The sequence below is a fragment of the Schistocerca piceifrons genome, chromosome 4 (assembly GCF_021461385.2).
Source record: "Schistocerca piceifrons isolate TAMUIC-IGC-003096 chromosome 4, iqSchPice1.1, whole genome shotgun sequence".
In the NCBI taxonomy this organism is placed as follows: Eukaryota; Metazoa; Arthropoda; class Insecta; order Orthoptera; family Acrididae; genus Schistocerca; species Schistocerca piceifrons.
This window is the reverse complement of record NC_060141.1, coordinates 249,008,845-249,034,243: the sequence shown is the minus strand read 5'-3', so window position 1 is coordinate 249,034,243 and position 25,399 is coordinate 249,008,845. Positions and strand designations below refer to the sequence as shown.

The window sequence follows — 25,399 nt, the reverse complement described above, 5'->3', positions numbered from 1 at the left end:
AGGCCAGAGTTTGGAAACGGACACAAGAACTTTATTGTGTATATTTTTGTGTGAATATTTGGGATTGTTCTTGTCAGTAACTTTACCTAAATGTAACAGGTATAGAACTAATATACAGGGTGATTCAAAAAGAATACCACAACTTTAGGAATTTAAAACTCTGCAACGACAAAAGGCAGAGCTAAGCACTATCTGTCGGCGAATTAATGGAGCTATAAAGTTTCATTTAGTTGTACATTTGTTCGCTTGAGGTGCTGTTGACTAGGCGTCAGCGTCAGTTGATGCTAAGATGGCGACCGCTCAACAGAAAGCTTTTTGTGTTATTGAGTACGGCAGAAGTGAATCGACGACAGTTGTTCAGCGTGCATTTCGAACGAAGTATGGTGTTAAACCTCCTGATAGGTGGTGTATTAAACGTTGGTATAAACAGTTTACAGAGAATGGGTGTTTGTGCAAAGGGAAAAGTTCTGGACGGCCGAGAACGAGTGATGAAAATGTAGCACGCATCCAGCAAGCATTTGTTCGCAGCCCAGGAAAATCGACTCGCAGAGCTAGCAGAGAGCTGCAAATTCCACAATCAACTGTATGGAGAGTCCTACGAAAAAGGTTAGTTATGAAACCTTATCGTCTGAAATTGGTTCAAGCACTGTCTGCAGCTGATAAGAGTAAAAGAATCGATTTCTGTGATTTTATCCTTGCTCAAATGGAAACAGATGAATCTTTCGTTTCAAAGATTGTGTTTAGTGATGAAGCAACTTTCCACACTAACGGGAAAGTCAACCGTCACAATGTCTGTATATGGGGCACTGAGAATCCGCGGGAAACAACTCAGTATGAACGTGACTCGCCTAAGGTGAACGTTTTCTGTGCCATTTCAGCCAATAAAGTTTTTGGCCCCTTTTTCTTCGAAGGTGCTACTGTAACTGGACTACAGTATCTGGAGATGTTAGAGAATTGGCTGTTCCCTCAGCTCGAACAAGAAGCACAACAATTCATATTTCAGCAGGATGGAGCGCCACCACATTGGCACTTATCTGTCCGTAACTACCTGAACGTCAACTACCCGAGGCGATGGATCGGCCGCCAGGCAGTCCGTGACAGAGCACTTCATCACTGGCTTCCAAGAAGCCCTGATCTTACCCCCTGCGATTTTTTCTTAGGGGGGTATGTTAAGGATATGGTGTTTCGGCCACCTCTCCCAGCCACCATTGATGATTTGAAACGAGAAATAACAGCAGCTATCCAAACTGTTGCGCCTGATATGCTACAGAGAGTGTGGAACGAGTTGGAGTATCGGGTTGATATTGCTCGAGTGTCTGGAGGGGGCCATGTTGAACATCTCTGAACTTGTTTTTGAGTGAAAAAAAAAAACTTTTTAAATACTCTTTGTAATGATGTATAACAGAAGGTTATATTATGTTTCTTTCATTAAATACACATTTTTAAAGTTGTGGTATTCATTTTGAATCACCCTGTATTAAACCAACATCAGTATTAACTATCTCCTCAACTGATGGACAATTTACTGTAAGTGGAAGGTGTAGCTTTGTGATCAGGAATCGTGTTTTACAAGGTTATATGATCTGTTGTTAGTATTTAAAAAGAATAAGGCACAAAAATGCCACATGACATGATTCAAGTGGGCAGAAGGGAAATTAACTTTGACTGTGTTGTGTGTGCATTGTTCTGTGACAAACATAGAAAATCCCATTTAGAATCTAATGATCTACACTATTTATAAATTAAAAGCTAGAGGGCTGTTTACTATTCTTAACAAAGCAAATACTTCTTTTCCAGAAAATTAATTACTGAATATTTAAATTTTGCTAATTCTTAGTTGATGTGCAAGATAAAAGCAATCATCCTAGATAATTGCAATGTCAAGGATTGTAAGGTTGTTACAGTCAAAAAAAGATTATTATTACCACCAATTTCAGCAGTACCTTCTGTGGCCATGGCATATGACATAAGGCATCCAAAACACTCACCTGTTGCTAAATCGCAATGGATACCATTGCTCTTGATACGCATTATATGTTTGCAATATGATTAGCGATGTAACAACTATACTGTGTGCAAGAAATTAAAAATAGAAATATGCTGTGGTGCCTATACAGTGGCAATAACTCAAGAAGAGCAAGAGAATGAATTCCCCTCTGTAGAGTTCACAAATAATTGAGCTGATGCTGAGGTGAATGGACTGCAGTTGTCGCCTTTTTACTTGGTCGTTCATTGTATTCTGTCCTTTCAGGATGTGTCATGGAAAACTAATCTTTGTAGCTTTGTGAGGTCATTATGAAAGTGTTTGGCCTCACAATTAAACACCCTGTTTTCTTCCTCCTCGTCTCTCTCTCTCTCTCTCTCTCTCAGGAAGTAAGAGTTTTCTATCTCCAAAGGCCTCTTTCACTCCAGTCATCTGTTCTTAAATTTCTGTCTTCCATTGCTTCCTGTCTGTATTTTTCCCATTTTAGCTCTGGCCTTTGTCTCCTCTTCCTTCCAAGTGGCTTCCTTTGCTGTCTTCTGTTTGCACACCAGACTTTTGGCCAAATGACTGAATAGAAGCCTCTGATACATTTAGCAATTTTACATAGAACCAGAATTTTCTCTAGTTCTTCAGGAGTCTTTTACTAATGTATGATGGTAGCGGCTGTATGCTTTGCCCAGAGCTTTTTCTGTTTTTTCTTTTCTTTGTAAGTTATCTTTGCACAGAGATCTTTGCGTAGTTGCATGACTTCAATCATCTTTTGTCTGTGTGCATCTCTGTGTTCTCTTTTGAACTGAAAATACAATAATATCTGTTTTCTCAGAACTTTTATTTTTTTATTAAACCACAGTGGGCCGTTTGTGTCCTTAATTCACTTACTCAGCACTTACTTCTCCAGGACATAATTTACAACCACTTTAAATTTTGTCATAATTCCTGTATGTGCATTCATATTGGAACTGAAAGATATCTGTTCATTGTCAGAGTAGCATGCTAACAGTGCTTATCTGCTCTTTCCAAAACAAAGATTCTCCTAGTCTTCTTGATGTATTTATTAACCTTAATAGCCATTGTGACTATATTGTGATTGCTAATCCCCCCCTCTCTCTCTCTCTCTCTCTCTCTCTCTCTCTCTCTCTCTCTCTCTCTCTCTCTCTATCGATGAGGACAATAAGGTCAGGCCTGTTTGAAGCTACAATTTCTAAAATATTTCTGTTGCATGTGCATTGTCGCAGTAATTGGTAAATACAATGTTTGGAGAAAGCATTCAGAACTTCTTTGAATAATAAATTAGCAAGCTGTCAAGTCAGTCAGACATATGATGCATGTATGCAGGCCTAATAGCTACCACTCACTGGTTAGCCATCACATATAAACATCTCCCACAGTTAATCCTTTGTGTATTGTATTAAATCTTTCTCCTGTTCCAAGGGAGCAGCTATTTCATGTGTCTTGCATTGTCTATTGTCCAATTCTGAGTTGTACAGTTTCTTGTTTTTTTCCCCCTCCATTTATGTTTGCAGCTTTTTTTATAGGAAGTGCAGTCACCTTTGAATTCAGTTCCTCAATTCCCAATTGTTTGAACAAAGTAAGTTTCCCTATAAACCATCATCAACTTTTGATGAATTTCTATTGACAAATAACTATCGAAAATAAACAATTTTTTATGACTACTAGTAGTATTCCAGTTTATCCAGTTGAATGAAAGACATTACATAGCAGTTTTAAGAATCTAGATAAGCACAGCTGTCGCACAGATAAAGCTGACAATTTATATTGGTGCATACCATGTATTAACATTTCATTGTCAAAATTTCATTTACTTTTAACATAGCACATCCTGTGATAATATTCTGGAACAGTCATTGTTTTGGGGCATGGGACGTTGTGTAAGCGAGCATTGTGTATGTTGCAAGCTGTGGAAAAACAAATGGTAAAGATGGGTAGTGACTGGTATCGATTGTTGATGCAAGTGCTAGACTGGACCATGATAGTGCCCTCCTTTCCATATTACAAATACTGGTGGAGATCTCTGTTTTAAAAACAGAACCAGGTGGCTATTATGGCCAAAAAACTTACTGTATGAATAAGAACTGCAACTGCAGCTGGTGCCAAAATAGGAGAAATGTACTAAAATATTTTACAGATTCTTTGAAGAAATCTTTGTATCTTAACAACTTCTTTTTGAAAATAAATAAATGTATGTTGCTTGTTGATACACACTAATATTTGACCTTAGCCAAACACCAGTATAAGATTATCTCTCTCTAACATATTTTCCTACAGATCTCAAAGATGGAACACCAGCAGCAACAGCAACAGCAATATGTGACGCTCGAAGGACTGGACAACTCAAATGCTCGGGCACTTGCAGTGAAGCTTATCAATGTACTGCTGACTGTCTTGCAGGTCATTCTCCTTCTGGTTGCAACAGCTGCTGGCATTGTCATGCCATTCTTGCGCACACGGTGTGTAATCAGTAACGGCATTATACAGACGTCTGATAAACTTAAGTTTAAGCTAAAAATGTAGAACTTGGAAGGAGAGAGATCATATTACAATTCAGAGAAGTTTTTGGTGATAAAGTTACAGAACTTTTTGTCTTCTACAGTTTTTCTCTGCATAGAAATAAGAGGAAGTGACACATCTGAGTTTGTTCCCTTAATTAATATGCTGGAGCCATCAGCGAGCATCACAATTTCTAAACTGTCCATTAGAGGCATTTGAAGATTATTTATGTATGTTAAGAACAGAAGCAGACTTGGTACCTTCCTTAGTGGAGTGTTATATGTTACATTCCTCCATCCAGGGTGTAATGAGACTGCCTATGATCTGAGAAAGATAACCCCTCATTTAAATTCTTTGAATAAATAAATACATATATTTTATTTATATTAATTGTGCTTGGGAAACTTATCACTCGTAACAATATATTCAGTTATAATTTATCATTTTCCTTCATAGAATGTTTGTAGTGCCCAATGTATTGCTACAAAGTGTAGAAGGATAACAGAAGGAATATCAGATTTATTACTGAATGTCTTATCCTGAATATGGAATGAAGTTGATAAAAAGTCTAAATAGGACTAACTGGTCCTATAGCTGAATAAAACTGTTTCAAATTTAGATGTATATCATTAGCTAGCATTAAGAAATTTTCTTCCAGCATTACCAACTTAGGTAAAATGTACTTTTTTGTGCCATAGATCCATAGTGACAAGAATCCTAAGGATGTAGAGCACATGATAACAGTAATACATATCACACATTTATGAGAAAAGAGAGATAATAATGTTACTTACACATTAAATAAAACACTGTGTTGAATTCCTTGGGAATCCAGGTGGTTAACAAGTTAAAATGGAATCAACACGCAGATGCACTAACCAGGAAGCATAGTGGAGCACACTCTGCCTGTGCAAGTATATTTCATTGTGGTGACCTAAAGATAAGTGTGTTAGTTCATTTTGCATATTTTTGGTCTGTTGTTTTACGGAATTATGTTCTGAAAGAAAGCGTCTAAAGCAATGAAGTATTTATTCAATATAAATGGGAAGTAAGAATATTAGATAGTTTAAAATATAAAAAATTATTTTTGACTGTGCGCTCAGCAGCCATTTATGCAAATATATGAAGTGTAACAGTCAGCCAACTTGTTGCAAACAACTTTTTTTAAAAACATATTGACAGGTTTTGATAGCTCTAAGACTACCTTTATCAGAATGGTAAAAGTGACATGAACTCACATGACAACTTTTAAATTTTCAGCAACAGTGCTATTGTCATAAGACATGGGTTTGTTCCATGAGTCAAGAATATAGGTCATAAAAAAAAGACAGTCAGTTATCAGAGTGATACAATCATAGTTGCAAGTGGCAGCACAAGTTAACTGCTGTAGCTGGCTAAGACCGGCACATACACAGTGCAAGAGGCATGAGACTAAACAACCATTTTATTAGATAACCATATTAAATAACCATACATCTTGCAGAGGTTTCCTTAAGGATCATGGAATTCTTACTAAAATTCATCCTTCCTTTATAGTTATGAAATGGAAAGAAATAGGGCATGAATATTCTGCTTTAGTACAGTGCATCCTCTTCAGACAAGTAATTGTAAATGTACATTGGTCTCCACACGTTAGAAAGTTCATTATATACTAGCATAGCAATCAAAGTGCTGTCCCAAACTACCACATACAAATTGGCAGCACTGCAAGTTACACACAGTTGTCTCAGAGAGTAGGATCTCTCTCTCTCTCTCTCTCTCTCTCTCTCTCTCTCTCTCTCTCTCTCGTCACACACACACACACACACACACACACACACACACACACACACAGAGTTCATGGAGTGATTAGCTGAATCCTCCAACCTGTATCCGGCAGAGTGTCTGTTTGAGCTGGGCATGGTTGGGTAAACAACTCACATGTGAGCAGTCTGGGAACTGGGCTGTAGACTAAGAAAAGTGCCTACAGGCAGGGATGGGAAAATGCCTTACTAACATGACAGAATGAGACACTGACGTGGTGCAGGAGGGTTGCCCAACAGGAAGCCTACCCACCTTTGCCCGCAAATACTAGCTTCTTCCTGTCTTCATATCTACTACAACTTACATCTATTCGACAATGCTTACTTTAGTGAAGCCTTCATCTCCCTATATACAATTTTTACCCACACACTTACTTTTACCAAATTTGATTTACTTGAGGCTTCTGGAAGTGTCCTATCAACTAATCCCTTCATGTAGTGAAGATGTGCCATAAATTTCTTTCCTATTTGATTCTGTACCTCTTCATTAGTTGTCTGGTTTAGTCTTAAACATTCTTCCTTAGTGATACATTTCAAAATGTTTGTTCTCTTTTTGCTTGAACTGGTTATCAGCTCTGTTTCAATACCTTAAAAAGTGACTCAAAGACAAATGCCTTCAAAAAGACTTCAAGGCACTTACATATCTCTTTTACATAAGCTCCTTTCTTGTTGTTGACAATCTGCATTACATATGCTCTTCACATTGTATCATCAATTATTTTGCTACCCAAATAGCAAAAATCATCAATGCTTTTCATATCTAAATGTTGCTTGATTCAATTCTACCATATTCATTACAAATGTTTAATTTTTACTGATGTTCATCTTATAACCTCTTTCAAACATGTGATCCATTCCATTCACCTAATGACCAGGTCTTTTAGGACTCGTAGACACCACAATTATCGCCGCTGCAAATAATGTATTGCTGCTCAGTGTTATTACACAAATTATTGAAGTACTGATGTTTTACCAAACTCCAACACTGTTTATTTTAGTTAAAAGTAAGTTGTTAGTTTTCTTTGTGATGTGTCCTGTGCTTAAGATTTGGCAAGTGTCAGCACATCCATAATACATCTTTTGAATTATTATTAACAATGGAAGAACTAAAGGTAACGTCTCCTTTATAGTTGTCCCAGGACTGCAGTGTTTCCTGTTTTTGTTTGTAAACTCTGAGGAAGAACATTGTCCAAGAGCTTAGAGATGATTTCAGTTTTGTTTACGTGCATATGTCACTCCTCAGCAATACAATGAATGGTAACATCACTTCTCCTATTGCTTTGTTTCGTCACGATTTTGCAGTATCTTTTGAGTTGTCATTACTTTGTGATTATACCTCAATTTAAAGAAACCAGTGTACAAGGTCTGTTCAAAAAATTCTGGTACTTCGTCCATAAAATTTTTCTGTGCTAACCTTCTGCTTGTTGTGCATGGTACCCTTCGAAATACTCTTCTCCCCAGTTGATACAGTGCTCCCATCACTGTTTCGATGACCGGAAGCAGTCTTCGTATGCCTCTTGCTGGGTGATGCAAAGTGCCGTTTGTGAATTTTCTTTTATCTTTTCTGTTGTTGCAAGTCTCCATCCTTTCAATGGTGTTTTCAATTTTTGAAGTAAAAAAAAGTCCGCTGCAACCATGTCTGGAGGGTACGATGATTGAGGCAGCACAGTGATTTCACTTTTTGTGCAATAGTCTTGCACCAACGGGTATGAATGTGCAGGTGTGTTATCGTGATGCAAGAGCAATGAATTGTCTCACAGCATTTCAGGCCATTTCTTTCTCACTTTTTCTTGCAGGTGTTGCAATATGTTCCAATAGTACCATTGATTAATAGTTTGTCTCTGTTGCTACGAACTTGGTAGCAACACTATGTATTCCTAGGTGCTGTGTCATGATTTCATGACATGATCCATCTGAGATGTCCAAATTCGTCTGCAATCTCTTGGACAGTCAGTCTTCAATTGGCATGCACAATTTTGTTGACTTTCCTGACATGGGCATCCTCTGTAGATGTCGAAGGACGTCCTGAACAAGGGTCTTCTTTAACTTCAGTTCCACCATTTTTAAACTGTGTGAACTATTCATAACACTGAGTACGGCTTCAGCACTCATTACTGTAGGCTTCCTGCATCATTTGGTGGTCTCCGTCAGGGTTTTCTTTGAGTTTCATTCAAAATTTAATGCAGACATGTTACACTTCTAAATCTGCCACCTCAAAATTTGCAAACTGTGTGACACAATGCTTTACTCAATACAGTACTGAACATTAACTAAAAGACATAAAACAATGAAACTTCTGGCAGTTACACATTAAACACAGGTGTGTGCTGGGATGCCAAACGCATTTCGCTCCAGCACACCATCGGTGTGAAATTATGCATGTTCCAGAAATTTTTGAAGAAACCACCTATTGGTATGATAAAAGGGTGCTTGTTATTTGAATGATGATGATCTGTGACAGGAACAATTCATGTATTGATTATATTGTGTTAAAAGCTATTTTCTGGTAGTTTATTTTAAAAAGCCCTGTTGCTGATATACACAACATTGATGACAAAATCGATGTTCTTGTTACTTCCATACAAAGTATTTTTTTGTGCTCCAGAACAAGACAAATGGGGTTGATATTTCTTTTCTCTGTTCTTTCAGTTTACGCATCCTGACAACAATTATTTTAGTTGGTGGAGTGGTGTTCGTACTGAAGCAGTGGCCAGAACTAAGGGATGTCGGTAGCCATCTGATACGTCACTGGAAAGAAGCTTTGTCTGTGAAATAGGAGATTTAAAGTAAGTGCAGTTTCAAGTAATGGCAGTATATGATTACATTTATAGCACCGATGAATATGACAACCAATGAAATACACACTTACGAGTGAAAACATTATTACCAACTGCTTAATAGCATGTTGATCATCTGCAAAATGCAGTATTCAGTCTGACATGGATTTAACAAATTGTTGGTAGGTTTTCAGAGGTATGTTGCACTGAATGTCTACACAGAGATCATGCAATTCCTGTAAATTACAGGCCAATGGTTTGTTGGTGCAGAGCTGGTGCCCAAAAGTAAATGTGTTCCATTGGGTTCAGATCAGATAAGTTATGCAGCCAAGACATCAGCATGTTCACTATCGTGCTCCTCAAGCTGCTGGAGCAGGCTTCCAGTGGCGTGACGTGGACCATTATCCAGCTGGAAGGTGCTGTCATCATTGGTGGTAACATGAAGTGTAAAGGGATTGAGGTGGTTCACAGTGTCCACACCTGTCTTGGTGTGTTCAGTTACTACTTCAGGTCCCATGGAAGCTCAAGTATATATCCTTCATAGCATAATATTGTCTCCACCATCTTGGGTTCTTGGCATGGTGAATGTTTCGAGCAGCTGTTCACATGGATGACGATGTATCTGGTCATGACCATTGATCGGGTGTAACATGAAACTTGCTTGACCCAACCAGGCATCATGTTTCCTGCTGTACAAAGTGGGCAAGTGCCCAGCCTTGTTCTACGATGATGGGTGAATGTTCAACACATTGTCAGTAACTCATGGTTTCACTATCCTTCAGCCACTTTCCATAGATGATTATGAACAGTAGCTCATGAACAGATGACCAGCTTTTTTTGTTTCACAGATCTCATTCCCAAGACACTGGGCCATCACAGTGTGCCAGTGGATTTTCTGATTTGTGGTCCATATAATTGCTAAAATGATTCCTCATTCATCTCTGCTCCTGATTCCTCATTCGTCTCTGCTCCACTTATATACATTCCTTACCACATCATGTGCCTGCAACGAAACCTGCCAGTCCGGTCGACAGGTGCTTACGAAAGGGGAGTACATAAGGAAAGGTCTGAATTTATGAGTGTTTAGTATGTTGTGTGAAGGTAATCAGTAGCTTATAAAAAACTGAAAAGTTTTGACAATTTGTTCTCTATAATTTCCTTCTGTTGCATTTTTGTAGATCTTAAATTTTTTTAGTTTTCACTTGTTCAGTGGACTGTTTCAACACATATCACAGTATATATCTTGAAAGAAATGACAAAATTCTCAAATTATCAGGAAAACTTCAAAATTGACAGGTTTTTAGCATTACTGTTTTAATTTTACAATTTAAAAAAAATTGTAAATGCTTTTTAATAGACAAAACATTACCAACCCAAAGAAGCTGTTTGGGTTGGACCATTGAATGACCTGTTGGCCCAGTGTGCGTAAGAGAACCTTATTGATTAGTGCTGTCCACCATCCTGCCACCTTCCTCCACCTCAACCTGAGCTGCTGTTGAAAACAGATACCTGCACATCATATTGTGGTCCTATTGCTACACCTTGGACTCAGTACTTCTGCATCTATACACCAGTAAAGAACTTCATTTTAAATGGACGGAGTATTAGAAACTGCACATTGAGTGCGTCAAAGAAATGATTTACAACTACATTTGAACAGTGCCAAGAAAGCACATCTGTACTCCCAGAACATGATCAAATTAAAAGACAAAATGTATGCGTGGGAATTCCACAAATTCATGGCTGAAGCATACTTCACTATTTGTCATACTGAAAAATTGTGATGGGACATCTGTTCAGGCACGACTGTAAAGCAGGTCCTAATAACAGTGATGAAAAATTATGGAAGGCTGACTGATGGTCATGATGTACATGGACCATGTGCAAAGGCACTTTAGATGCAATACCTTAGTAGTGGTTTAATATATTATTATTGGTTAGTTGATTAAAAATATTCTTTATTTATTTATTACAAGGTGTACAACTTTGCTTCCGCCATTTTTTCCCCAACATTTGAGGCTTTAATGAAACAAATTGGCTACACATGTGTCATTCAAAGTATTGTCCATCGCTTGCCGCTACTTTCTCCCATCTTTTGGGCAGTTTATGAATCCCGAGTCGAAAAAATTGTTCGTCTTTTTGAAAGGATCCACGAATCGATCCAATTTGTGACTTCTTCATGAGATTGGAGGTGTTGGTCAGCCAGGCCATGCGCCATTGATCTAAACAGGTGATAGAGTGAGCAATGTCTGGAGATTGCAGCGGGTGGGGTAGGACTTCCCATTTTAATGTTTCCAAGTACATTGTGACCTCATTTGCAACTTGGGGTCGAGCGTTGTCATGCTGCAAAATCACTTTATCGTGCCTCTCACTGTATTGTGACCATTTGTCTTTTAATGCTCTGCTCAAATGCATTAACTGCGTTCGATAACGAGCACCTGTGATTGTTTCACTTGGTTATAACAGCTCACTGTACATGACGCCGAGCTGGTCCCACCAAATGCAGAACATGATCTTGGAGCGATGAATATTCGGTTTGACCACTGACGTGGAAGCATGGCTGGGATGTCCCCGTGATTTTTTGCCTATAGGATTTTTGTAATGAACCCATTTTTCGTCTCCAGTAACAATGTGATGAAGAAATCCCTTCTGTTTTTGCTTCTGAAGCAACTGTTCACAAACACACAAATGTCATGCAAAGTCTCTTGGTTTCAGCTCACACGGGACCCAAGTTCCTTCTTTCTGAATCATGCCCATAGCCTTGAGACGTTTTGGAATGGCCACTAATCGTGCCAATTCTTCTTGAGTCTTCACTCAACAATGTCTCCAATTCTGCATTTTTGAAAACATTCTCTCTTCCATCACTATGCTGGTCCACGACTTCAAAATCACCGTTCTTGAAGCGTTGAAACAACTCATGATACGTTCTTTCACTAATAGCGTCCTTACCATATCTACTTGAGAGCATTCAATGAGACTCAGCCGCTGTTTTCTTCATATTGAAACAAAACAGTAACACCACCTGCAAATGACGAGAGTTAGGCTCGTAAACTGACATTTTCAATCAAGAATAACTTCATGTTGCAGACACAAGTAGACTAATGTTTGAATGAAGTTATGTTGACCGAGGCCCAAGCTAACTGCCTGACATCTGTGATCTGTTTCTTTTGACCACTACTTACCGTTGTCACCACCTGTCGGCAAATGGCGGAAGCATATTCTTTATGTGTGCTTTTATTTTAATTATTGGTTTTAGTTGGTTTAGCTTAATTCCTCATTTCCTTTTATCTTTACTCTCCTGAAAACCTGGGAAATACAAATATTTCATTTCAAACTCTTCAGGAGAACAAGAGATGTATTCTGCAGCGGTGATCTCGCAGAAATTCCTCGTCGTTATCTGCTGTGCCTGAAATCTCTAAAGCCTTTACTCACCAGGCAGATCGTTCGGCACAACTGTGTGCTATGTTGTTTTATGAGTCTGGAAGATAGGTCCAAAGATTTAGTAAGTTAAAATTTATTAATTCGGAGGTAATTTCTCAACTAATTCTGACTGTGGAAAATGCAGGTTCACACTATCATTCCAAACTTCACCTCTGAGCGATCTACATCATGTAAGATCTGTACCATGATGATTAACTAATTTTGGTATGGAGATATACATGCCTTGAATACTTGATGTTATTTACTGGATTTTATTTTGTTCAAAAAACTATTTGAACATTCACTATATACCGTAATGGCGTCTCTCAACAATACACACCCTCCCCTCCTCTCACACGTCCGATCTCTCCATTTCCTTCTCAAAGAGTCCATAAAACAAATCTTTCGTTCCTTAAGACACAGAGATGCGTTCATAGCATGGAAAATCTGATTCTTGCAGTCAATATATGCCATTCACCACAATATCAATTCATCACATCCAAATTAGAGTTTTGGACACATTGGTACACCATAGTGGGTATTCATTACCGAAGTACCAAAACAATCATGCCATGATTTACTGCACATGTCCACAAAAATCGTCTTCTCTAGAACAAAAATTGGTCTCACAATTATTTTTCTATTATCCAATGGCACCAACAAAGGGAACTTCATCTTAATACTGATGACTGAAATGTCAGCAGAGGCGTTGTGCTTAAGCAGAAAATAAAACCTCTGTGACGATAATGAACAACATTATATCAGAGTCCGTTGGTGTTGATAGTTTTATCCTCACTGCTGAAAATGCAGATATCATGGTGTTTGTGACAGCATTAGCCTCTTCTCAGAATATCTATTTCCAGAAGAGTGGGAGGGGTAACTTCCCCAGTGAGCTGCACTTTTCAACATACTTCATCTCATGCACCAAATGCTTAAATAAGTTGTTACCTGAACACTCCTTTTATGTACAATGAATGTTGCCTACTGAATATTCAGTCACTGTTAAGTATTATTAATCAGGGTCTGACTAGTCTGTACCCTGACCCTGTGTGCCTTCTTCCTCCAACTTAACTCAGAATTTGCCTCCTTACAGGCTGCAGATAAAGCTGTTCTCATTCACGCCACCACATTAATAAGAAGTGAGATTCAATTCACCTTCTTTTATCATCTTCAGAATTACAACTCGGTACATGATAAATGGGGACAACCACTAACTCGTATACTGCCTCTCTTTACTACATACATAACAGATCTGATATTCAACTTGTTAATTAACAATTACAATACATTTATTATCTTTAACATTCCATGTTCTTAGATTTCATGGAAAGCTTTCTTCCACACCACTTGCTCCATGGAACTCCTATCTCCACCTCAGCAGGTAGGGTTGTCTGACAGCTACCAACATCTGTACAGTCACTGGAGTGTTAGCTTTTGGATGAGACACCTACAATTTGGAACACCTTCCAACATTGGGTGCTCACCACTCTGTCATGAACATCTTTTCTGACATTTGTATTTAAGAATGTGGTACCTCCATTCAGTATGTATCCTTGCACTAAGAGAAAAGATGTCTTGACCACACATTCATCTTTCATTATTATGCAAGTGTTACATAATTATACACAATAGCTTCACTATCACTTCCAGGATTTCATTGCGGTAAGTGTTTCTTTGTGGTTGGTTTTATTATTAACACATATTTCATTACACATTATCACAAAAATCTCTGTCTTGGAGAATCATCAGAGCACTCTGAGATTACATTGCATCCTCAGAAACAGGTAAATTACTTAACTTAAATAATTCCTTTTAATCAGTCTATAGGAAATGCTCTCTTATTCAGGGTCTCTATCCTTGTGCAAATAATAATATTCTACAACATTTCTCAACACTGCCCTTCCAGGGGTCAAGTACTGTTTCCTCTAAATTCATAGCCTCGCAAACTTTTTTTTTTTTTTTTTTTACGATAAAGTAGTTGGGGTCCACCCTTCCTCGAGTCCACCCAAAACTCGTATAAGTTCCCTGCTCTGTGGTAACTTTTCGATAAACTCCCATCAAGTGCAAAACACAGCTTCTTCACTATTATTTTGAGTGCTCCAATACTTCTCCCTGCTGATTTACTTTTTGCTCTCTGTACATCCCCCACCAGACACTTACAGACTCCTGATTTTAACAGGACAGTTGTCCTGCCTGATGGTTCTTCCTGTCGCTACTCTCCTCCAAAACTATTTACTCTACATCTTAGTTTGTCGCTCTTGTCTTTGGATTATTCTGAAAGCTGGCCCCTTTATTCCTTCCCTCGGGAAAAAAAAAAAAAAAAAGACAAAACTAACTCCTAAAAAAAAAACTATTTTGTTCGAATGATATTTCCCACATCTGCTTGAGATCATGTGCATGATTGTACATTGTGTGTGGGGGGGGGGGGGGGGGGGGAGGGGCGGAGCATCGGGCGGGCGGGCGGGCGCGTGCGTGCTCCCGTGCGCACTGTTCCTTGTCCAGGTCACTGAGAACTTTATAATCTCTCCGCAATGAATATCTCTGTTGGCATGGCAACTAGGAAGGGTCTCAATGATGGAGACATAGGAATATGGCAAGAAGGAATTCAGACTTGGTTCTCAAGTTGAGAAGTAAGAAAGTGAAAAAAAAAATAGAATCAGTGTGTTGGACCTGAAGAAGGAAGGAAGATATACAGTATCTCTTCCCCCCACCCCCACCCCCACCCCACCTACCCCAGGACACCCTCCTTGCCAGGTTCTTCATCAGGACACTGGGAGGCTGCAAGTGGCCCTACAGAATAATGTCCTGATTTCACACGAACAGGCCCCAAAAGGTGAGTACAACACTCTGCTGAGAAATGCGTATAGAGAATAAAAAATAGTGCGGTGTTAATTGTGTGTGTGTGTGTGTGTGTGTGTGTGTGTGTGTGTGTGTGTGTGTGTGTGTGTGGGGGGGGGGTCGGGGGGGGGGGGGTCCTTCTCTGCCTCTATCACGCCTTAGTGCGCTCGAAATTGGACTATGGAAGCATAGTTTACTCCTCTGCTCAGCCGTCTATCCTTCGGCGTCTCGACTCTGTCCACTACCGTGGATTATGTTTAGCGTCTGGAGCTTTTTACACCAGCCCTATGGAAAGCATTTATGCTGAGACTGCTGAACCTCCGCTGTCCAATCACGCTGAGCTGTCCCTCTGAGTCGTTATGCTAGCCATTTATCTTCCACGCATGCCTAATCCGGCCCATGACATTTTTTTCGACGCTCCATGGAGAAGAGAACCACTTGTATGAATATCAGCTCAGATGAAAACCCAGTTCTAAGCAAAGTAGGGAAAGCAGAAAGGTGGAAGGAGTATATAGAGGGTCTATACAAGGGCGACATACTTGAGGACAATATTATGGAAATGGAAGAGAATGTAGATGAAGTCGAAATGAGAGATACAATACTGCGTGAAGAGTTTGACAGAGCACTGAAAGACCTAAGTCAAAACAAGGCCCCGGGAGTAGACAACATTCCATTAGAACTACTGACGGCCTTGGGAGAACCAGTCCTGACAAAACTCTACCATCTGGTGAGGAAGATGTATGAGACAGGCGAAATACCCTCAGACTTCAAGAACAATATAGTAATTCCAATCCCAAAGAAAGCAGGTGTTGACAGATGTGAAAATTACCGAACAATCAGTTTAATAAGCCACAGCTGCAAAATACTAACGCGAATTCTTTACAGATGAATGGAAAAACTAGTAGAAGCCAACCTTGGGGGAGATCAGTTTGGATTCCGTAGAAATATTGGAACACGTGAGGCAATACTGACCCTACAGCTTATCTTAGAAGAAAGATTAAGGAAAGGCAAAACGTTTCTAGCATTTGTAGACTTACAGAAAGCTTTTGACAATGTTGACTGGAAAACTCTCTTTCAAATTCTAAAGGTGGCAGGGGGTAAAATACAGGGAGCGAAAGGCTATTTACAATTTGTACAGAAACCAGATGGCAGCTATAAAAGTCGAGGGGCATAAAAGGTAGCAGTGATTGGGAAGGGAGTGAGACAGGGTAGTAGCCTATCCCCGATGTTATTCAATCTGTATATTGAGCAAACAGTGAAGGAAACAAAAGAAAAATTCGGAGTAGGTATTAAAATCCATGGAGAAGAAATAAAAACTTTGAGGTTCGCTGATGACATTGTAATTCTGTCAGAGACAGGAAAGGACTTGGAAGAGCAGTTGAACGGAATGGACAGTGTCTTGAAAGGAGGATATAAGAGGAACATCAACAAACGCAAAACGAGGATAATGGAATGTAGTCGAATTAAATCGGGTGATGCTGAGGGAATTAGATTAGGAAATGAGACACTTAAAGTAGTAAAGGAGTTTTGCTATTTGGGGAGTAAAATAACTGATGATGGTCGAAGTAGAGAGGATATAAAATGTAGACTGGCAATGGCAAGGAAAGCGTTTCTGAAGAAGAGAAATTTGTTAACATCGAGTATTGATTTAAGTGTCAGGAAGTCGTTTCTGAAAGTATTTGTATGGAGTGTAGCCATGTATGGAAGTGAAACATGGACGATAAATAGTTTGGACAAGAAGAGAATAGAAGCTTTCGAAACGTGGTGCTACAGAAGAATGCTGAAGATTAGATGGGTAGATCACATAACTAATGAGGAGGTATTGAATAGAGTTGGGGAGAAGAGGAGTTTGTGGCACAACTTGACAAGAAGAAGGGACCGGTTGGTAGGACATGTTCTGAGGCATCAAGGGATCACAAATTTAGCATTGGAGGGCAGCATGGAGGGTAAAAATCATAGAGGGAGACCAAGAGATGAATACATTAAGCAGATTCAGAAGGATGTAGGTTGCAGTAAGTACTGGGAGATGAAGAAGCTTGCACAGGATAGAGTAGCATGGAGAGCTGCATCAAACCAGTCTCAGGACTGAAGACAACAACAACAACAACTTGGATTTAGGGTATGCAGGCCGCCCTTCCTCTCTACTACCACAGGAGTCCGCTTCTGTCAACTGCTACATTCTCTTCCCTTCCACTTTCCTAAAACTTTCTTGATAACTTGGGGTACAGCACTGCCTTGGCTCCGGCCCCAGACCTGCCTGCTCCGTGACCTTTGTTAGTTTCCCAAGGATGGTACCCCTTCTCTTGTTTGTCGTCAGGCATTTGCTGCTCTATGCGCACAAATGGAGGATGCCACATTTATTTACACTGATGGCTCAAAAACATCATTTGGTGTTGGAAGTGCCTATATTGTTGGCGACACCCCTAATCGATTTCGGCTTCCCGACCAGTGTTCAGTTTTTACTGCGGAGCTTGACGCTCTTCTCCAGGCTGTCCAATACATCTGTCGCCATCAGTGGATAGAATATATTATATGCTCAGATTCGCTCAGCTCTCTCCTCAGTCTCCAAGCTCTCTACCCTGTCCACCCTCTGTCACCACTGCTCTCAACTGTAGAGGGTGAGACACCTTTTACTTGAGTGCCCCTATTTTACTCTGTTACGCGCCCGTCTACAGCTGTCGCCTGATATATCTTCCCTTTTAGCAGATGACACGCGATCTGCCGATCACGTTCTTGAGTTTATTAGTGTCAGTGAGATGATGTCAGTCATTTGAAGCTCTTTTTGGGGACAAACAACCCCCCTTCTGTAGTGGTTTTTTAAGCTTTCTTTCTGTTTTTAGTTTACACACTTTTTTTGAGTTTCGCTCCCATTGCTGCTGGTTTCCATTTTTTTTTTTTTTTTTTTTTTTTTTTTTTTTTTTTTTTTTTTTTTTTTTTTTTTTTACCATTTCCTAAGTCACAGACCGGACACTAATGACTGTAGCAGTTTTGCGCCCTAAAACCATAACAAACAAAAAAAGTCATTATTGTGATGTCTATGATATTATTTAGGACTTGCATAAGCAGGTTGAAGTGATGAATGAAAATTTGTACCAATGCTTGAATTCAAACCCAGGTCCCCTGCTCGCTAGGCGGATGCGCGAACCAGTAAGCCACTGTACCACAGTGATTATGCACAACTGTGCAGACTACCCTAGCACGTCTCCCTCCTCAATACATCATGCCAACGTGGCATGATGCTTAGCACATCTTCCTAGTGACCAGGAGACCTGAGTTTGAATCTTGGCATTGGACAGATATTCATTTGTTGCTCCAGTCTGCATATATACATCATAGGTGTTTGAGGTCTTAAAAGGTTTCTGGGGCCATATGCGTCATATGACCTGGAGGTTTACTATTGTTGCAAATGATTCTGATATTGCTAGTCACCAGCCCCATAATGAGTCATAAGTTTTAGATTACATGTTAGTCCTATATGATGTAAATATAAATGAGAAGACAGCAGAGAACAGGCTGAATTGAAATCCATAATTTGAAGCATTGAGATCAGCTTTAATCTGGTAAGTAGAAACTGAGATTGTCCTGTCAGTACATGTACCCTGGGATCAGTAACACTGTGTGTAACTGCTCACAGCCTACAAAGTATTGATAAAATTGCCTTTATCGTCAGGTCTACTCTTCAGGGAGCTTGAGTAGATGTCAGTTTCCACTCAACAAATCAAGCCATCTGTTGAGAAAGTAAATTAAAGATAATACCACACTGGAAAAGCATGAGTGGGTGAGAAGCCGTTACATGAACAACGAAAGGCAATCACTTTATAGTGGAGGTACTGGATGTTTTACTGTACAGGCACATAATTAAGAACTGGGCTGTCATAGTTTGGCATGTGAACTTTCACTCCGCTTCATTAAACTATTAGAAAGTGATATGAGAAAAGGAATAGAGGGGTAAGAATTCTAAATGAAATAATATTACACTGAAATCTTGTGGTGATTGGTACAGGAGACATTAAATGCACTGCCACAATTTTGGAGGCCGCCAGCCGAAACAAAGTGGCGTGTTTTCCAACACCACAGAACGACGTCACATTTCAAGGAGAATTTAATTGAAAGCAGCTAGAGCTGCTGAAGTCTACACTTGCAAATAACAACTCCAGCCTTTAGATATTTAGGCATTCTGTTAAGAGTTCTAATATTATAAAAATGAAGACAAGTCATAACATGTCTGGAAAACTCATCATCTTTCTCCATAACACCGAAGCTTGGATAGTACGTAGTTCATTATTTCTCTGATACTGACTGTTTTTGACTGCAACTGTGACACTCTTTTATTTGAATGACCCCTCTGTCTTACAGTTACTTGTTTCACTTTAGGTAACTTGTTTACTGCATAAGTGTACCATTTCTTTTATTGACTAGAAAGAATGAAAAATCATTCAGCTTTACCAGTAAAAACTATTGGTTTTTATCATTAACTTATACAGTTTTTTCTATTTTTAACAGTGTTTTCCTCCCTTCCAGACTAGCAGCACCTCACTTGCTGCTTTTCGCCCTCACTGGTGCTACGATGGAGGATTGTCGATGTTTGCATCTGGACAGTCAGAGGAATAGTACTGCATTGCATCACACTATGCTTGCTTAGTTTGAAGAATCTGGCTGTTTGTGTGACTGAGTGTACATACTATATTTTTGTGTGTCATTATGTAAAGATATGCACATTTTTAAGAATTTTTAATTATTCTTTAGTGTGTGTGTGTGTGTGTGTGTGTGTGTGTGTGTGTGTGTGTGTGTGAGAGAGAGAGAGAGAGAGAGAGAGAGAGAGAGAGAGAGAGAGAGAGAGAGAACCATTGAAATTGATCTCCTATAATTTTCTATAGTATTTGCAGTGGAAGCTGAATTGTTTTCATGTGGTCACTTGGCAGTCTGCAAAAGTGAACATTCAGATAAATGAAGAGTATTAAAAGCTGTCTTTCAGTTTAAAGCAATGTGATAAATAATACAATGGCTTTCTCTGTATAAGTGAATCTCGTTAAATAAGTTTAACATTTTATGCAGTAAAAATTACACAAAGCACTTTCTGTTGCTATTGCTACACCTTCAGTGAATGAAGTTTTAAAAGCTTAAAAGGTATTTAAGTAGTGAAACCAGATTGATTGTAAAACATGTTCAATTATTTAAATATTTATCTGTGTATTTTTTATTTAGTAATTATACTCTACTTAGAAAATATATGATTCATGATATTTGTGTGTGTGTGTGTGTGTGTGTGTGTGTGTGTGTGTGTGTGTGTGGGCGCGAGAGAGAGAGAGAGAGAGAGAGAGTGAGTTGTGTGTGTTTGGTGTGTTAGAAAATTTTAGAACTTTATTGCACATACTATTTAAATGTCTGTCTTAAATTTGGTGGAACCCTACTGCCCCACCCCTCAAGCTCGCTTGGGCCTCTGTAGGCATTTGGAATTGCTTCAGTAGCATCACTGGCTGTGAATTTTCTGTGACTTGTATTTTAGTGGCCCTTGCACATAACTAGTTTGGAAGACATATGATATATCTTTATCATGGCATAAAGTGTTAAGTGTTTAATATATTATACTCCCTGTTTGCTTTGTTGTGTAAAGGAATAGTTGTCTATCAAACATGTGCTATTCTCAGATTTTCAGACTTCATCCAACACTGTATTTTTGTTAAGATATTGGTACTTGTAACGTCAACTGGCTGACTTCAATTTTTGTGTTTCTTTTGTAATGGTGTTGAGAGATTCTGTTACTTCTGAGTTATGGATAAAAGAATGAATCATTGCCAGTAAGTGCTTGAAAATTCCGGAATTGATACACTATAATTAAAACATAAATATATTTTCATTGAAGTGGAATCAGGATACAGCTTAGGGCAGCACATTAAGAGAGAAATTTTTTAATTTGGGGAACTGATCCATCTCTTTCTGTTAAATTAAGAAAAGGAAGGAAAAATGTGCAAAATGAAAAATGACTGCATTAGCATCATGCTAAACTATTTTCCTTTCTTATTTCTCCTTATTAGCTGAGATTTTTAAAGTATGCTATACACGTCCATGTTATGATTTTAGTTTTTGATGATTACCGATGTTTTGTAAAAGTCAATGTTTGTTAATCTTTAAATAATTTCTTGTTTTATGGGCTCTGTTGCCCACAAATAAACCGTTATTTGTATATTATTTGTCTGGCTAGGCATTTCTTATGCTTCTTTAAAAAGGCACTGTTTTCATTTATACATTCGGAAAATTGTTCAGGATTAATAAAGATCACTACAGTGCAGGTAGTTAACAAACAATATGGTATACCTAATTAAATAAGTCTACAGATTTTCTGAACTTAAAGGTGATCAAAATTGGAAAGATATGACAGTATTATTTTGTTCATCTCAGTTTCCACTGAAACATGTATGGTTTACATAAAGTGTATTTTGTATTGTAGTAATTTAGATGCACATATTAATGAAACTGTATGTCCCCACTTTATTTAAAAGTATTTAACCATGTATATCAACATTATACATTTCTACCAAAGAATAAGTCATGAAAGCAAGTTGCTCAAAAAAGTTTTAGACTAACGCACATTTTAAACTTTTTATTAAGGGTAGAATACAGGCATTTTAATACCCCTACTCCATGGAGCTTGGTGCTGAATAAACAGACAAATCACAGATGCCTCATAAAATTTACCGGTTTGATTGACTACACTCTCTGTTGGCACGGTGAGGAGCAACTCTCGCTCTGGTATCTTCAACAAATTTCCATGAAATTGTTTTCTGTGAATTAAGTTGTAGTGTTGAGTTGTTTAGCTGGTGTACGGGCAGTAGCAAAGCAGGAATTGTACTTTTATGCCACGAATAAATCAAGAATAACATGTAAGTTATGTGGATGATGGAGAAGAGATCTCCCAAGTATGGATTGATTTTTAGGTTTGTAGTCTTTAAGACCAATTACCTGTCTTTAGCACATCCAGTATTTTTCATAACATTCAGAAGTTGCTTCAGAAATACTCAGCTAATAAATTTGATTAGATTGTATTGACAAAAACAGTATCAAGTTTGCTTCTGAAAAATGCAGAGAGAAATGCAGCTGTACGACTTAAAAGCATAAAGCAAGATAAAAATATATTAACGGCTTTGGAACTCCAAGGCATACATTGAATTCTAAATGGAAAAATTGAATGAAGAGACCTAATCTTGATTCATTAATGTAAATAAACAACGTAACTGCATCAGTCTCTCACAGGCAGTCTGCCAGAACTAAACTGAAAGAGGAAAAAAGGTACATGAATATCAGTTTCTGTAAATGCAGTGCAAAATACATGCATTGTGTGACTATTCAGTTATCACTGATATAAATATTTTATCCGTCTGTTTCATAATGTTTCAGGATTTTGATACTGTATTTAAAATGTATATATTTGGCTAGCAAATGTTGCTCATCACATTTTATGAAATTGTGTGTTGGCAGGTGGGGAAAATAAAGAGTTCCTCTTATCAGTCTGATTTCTTACATATGATAGAACGAAATAACAAGGCCATTTACCACCCCTCCTTTCCCCTGTTTTTTTGTGTCTGTGTTTGTACAAGTACACTGTAGTTCGGCACACTACTAACTAAACTTTGTCCAATTTCAGAACATATTTCAGTAACACTTTTGTCACCAACCACATTTGGTTGGTTTTATTAACTGAAAAGTTTAGATATTAGCTTGAATAACCAGTATATTTTTCAAATCTTTAATTTTGTGGTCTTTCTGCTATCACAGCCTTTCAAATTATTTTAGAAGGTTTCAGAAATATTTGATACTGTGAGTGTGTTGGGGATTTATTGCAGCTTAGTTTTCAGAAGAAAAGATAAAAGCAGTAATATAGGTTCCAGATTGGGGTAATTGATTCAAACAGATAATTAAAATTTCAGTGTGATTATTTTGTTTGATTATGTAATTTCTTCATGCAACAAGCCTGTAAAAAAAAAAAAAAAAAAAAAAAAAAAAAAAAAAAAAAAAAAAAAAAAAAAATAATAATAATTTGCTTTATTTGTTGTGCATTTCAGAGCACTAGATCTGTAGTACAGTATTACCTGCTTATGCCATCTTAAGTTACAGACTTCATCAAATTTCATTTTAACTGCTCTGTTGTTTATTGTAATAGTATTTTTACTATTATTATTGTTGTTATTGTTTCGTAGCATTATTCCTGTTATTTTGTGCAACATGTCATACAGACCTTAGGCAAACTCCTTCCCACACAGTCTTCATAATACTAGCATGCTTCCCAGTTAATATTGGTTGTATCCATACAAGGAATACACAGAATCAGTGTCATACTGGTTTTGAGCTCATGGTACTTACACTGGAAATTGGTGAACATTTTGTGTGTGTGTGTGTGTGTGTGTGTGTGTTTTCCAATTTTTCTCAACTAAAAGTATTTAGAGCCTCACTTTAAAAAGAAAACTTTCCAGTCTGCTGTTAATTTCAATTATTCACATAAAACTAAGAGATTTACCTTAATTTTTATGAGGATTGCAATACAGAATCTGATGTATTTTTGCATCTTATCTTCATACAGTGGATATATTATGCAATTAATTAGATTACAATGGTGCATTAAGTGGTTTATGTCAGAATTATAGACTTTTCAGGCTGGTATTGTGCAGTGTGCAGTGTCCAGTGTGAAATTGAACTAATGTCAGTTACGCAAGGAGGCATGTTGGAACATTTACTAGAATTATAGTCATCATAATGTCAACTGTGTCAGTGTGCATAAGGAAACGCCTGTCTTTAACTTCATTCATATTTCTTCTACAGTTCATTTTGATATGCAGTCCAAAAGCATCATATTGTGATGCCTTTCAAAAGGCAAAGATTTAGTTATATATTGATGCATTATTTCAAATTAAAAAAAAAAAAAATTAATTCACTTGACAGTTTTAAATGCCAGTGAAACATAATTTCATATGTAGTTTTGCCTTTTTTCTTAATCTTGTCAAGACATTTTGGCCACTGTATTCTGCAGTATGATGTATTGGAAAAATAAGAATTTCCACCTGATAAATGTTCTGACAAATATAAAGGTTGTTTTTTTTTTTTTTATACTATCATTAAATGACATATTTCTTTACTCATGGAATTGATGCCTTAAAATCATGTTTCAACACTTGCTACTGTGTAGCAGTTATTTATTTACTGGAACTGCTAGTTTTAAATTTATATAAACTAAATGTTATACAACACTTTTCTTATTTGTTAGTGTGTAAAACTGTATTAATGTGCTTTGCAATATCAACAGAAATTATAAAATGTCAGAAGAAAAAACATGGGCCATAGTGATGGGGTGCACTTCATGAGTACCCTTTAATACTTGTTTCCGATCCATGGTACAATTTCACATTAGTATCTGTAGACAGATTTTTCCCCCTCTCGCTAAATATTGTTCTGCTCTCTGCCTCCTCACGCAGCCCTGCCCCCCCCCCCCCCCACTTCCCCCCCCCCTCCCCCCCCCCCCCCCCCCAAATCTTTCAGTCCACCTTTCCTTTTGTTCCCTTCCTTGATGTGTTAGATAATTTTGTTCTTTCTAGGTGTAAGACAAGTAATTTTATATTTTTCTTATTTTATTTATAAACCAATTTTTATGTGTTTGTAAGTAAGAATAATTTAGAAATCAGTGTTGCAAGATGCAATTTCTAACACATATGCATCATGTCTTTTCGGAATTATAACTTGGTTACAGGTTTATTGTATTCATGGTCAACAGAACACAAAAATCAGTTTTAGTTGTAGAAAAAGGCACCTATACTGATGTTACAGCCCAGAAAATTTTTTTATGCCTTCTAATTTATTGTGACAAATTGAAAATAGAAAAATAAAATGCTAATGCACCTTGTACGGCAAACATGTTTTTATATATTTTTATATTTTATATTCAGGGGCTGTACTGTGGCTAAACACTAAATGTTGTAAGAGTGGGTGATGTGTTATATAATATCTCAAGACCTACATTGTGGATATGTATAAAACTGAAACCTGTAGCCAAAAATAACGTTGTCATTATTATTTATGTGTAC

General features: G+C 37.9%; 1 protein-coding gene across 4 annotated transcripts in view; it reads left to right on the top strand.

Annotated features, from left to right (window-relative positions):
• The window catches only part of LOC124794778 (transmembrane and coiled-coil domains protein 2-like), a 189,678-nt gene extending 169,038 nt beyond the window's left edge, over positions 1-20,640 (top strand). For all 4 annotated transcript variants that reach the window (XM_047258412.1, XM_047258414.1, XM_047258413.1 and 1 more), the window contains 3 exons: positions 4,271-4,452; positions 8,944-9,080; positions 19,851-20,640. In XM_047258412.1, the coding sequence (XP_047114368.1) occupies positions 4,271-4,452; positions 8,944-9,070 (309 nt within the window). In that variant the 3' untranslated portion in view covers positions 9,071-9,080; positions 19,851-20,640. The remainder of the gene's footprint in view (positions 1-4,270; positions 4,453-8,943; positions 9,081-19,850) is intronic.
• The last annotated feature ends 4,759 nt before the right edge of the window (positions 20,641-25,399 follow it).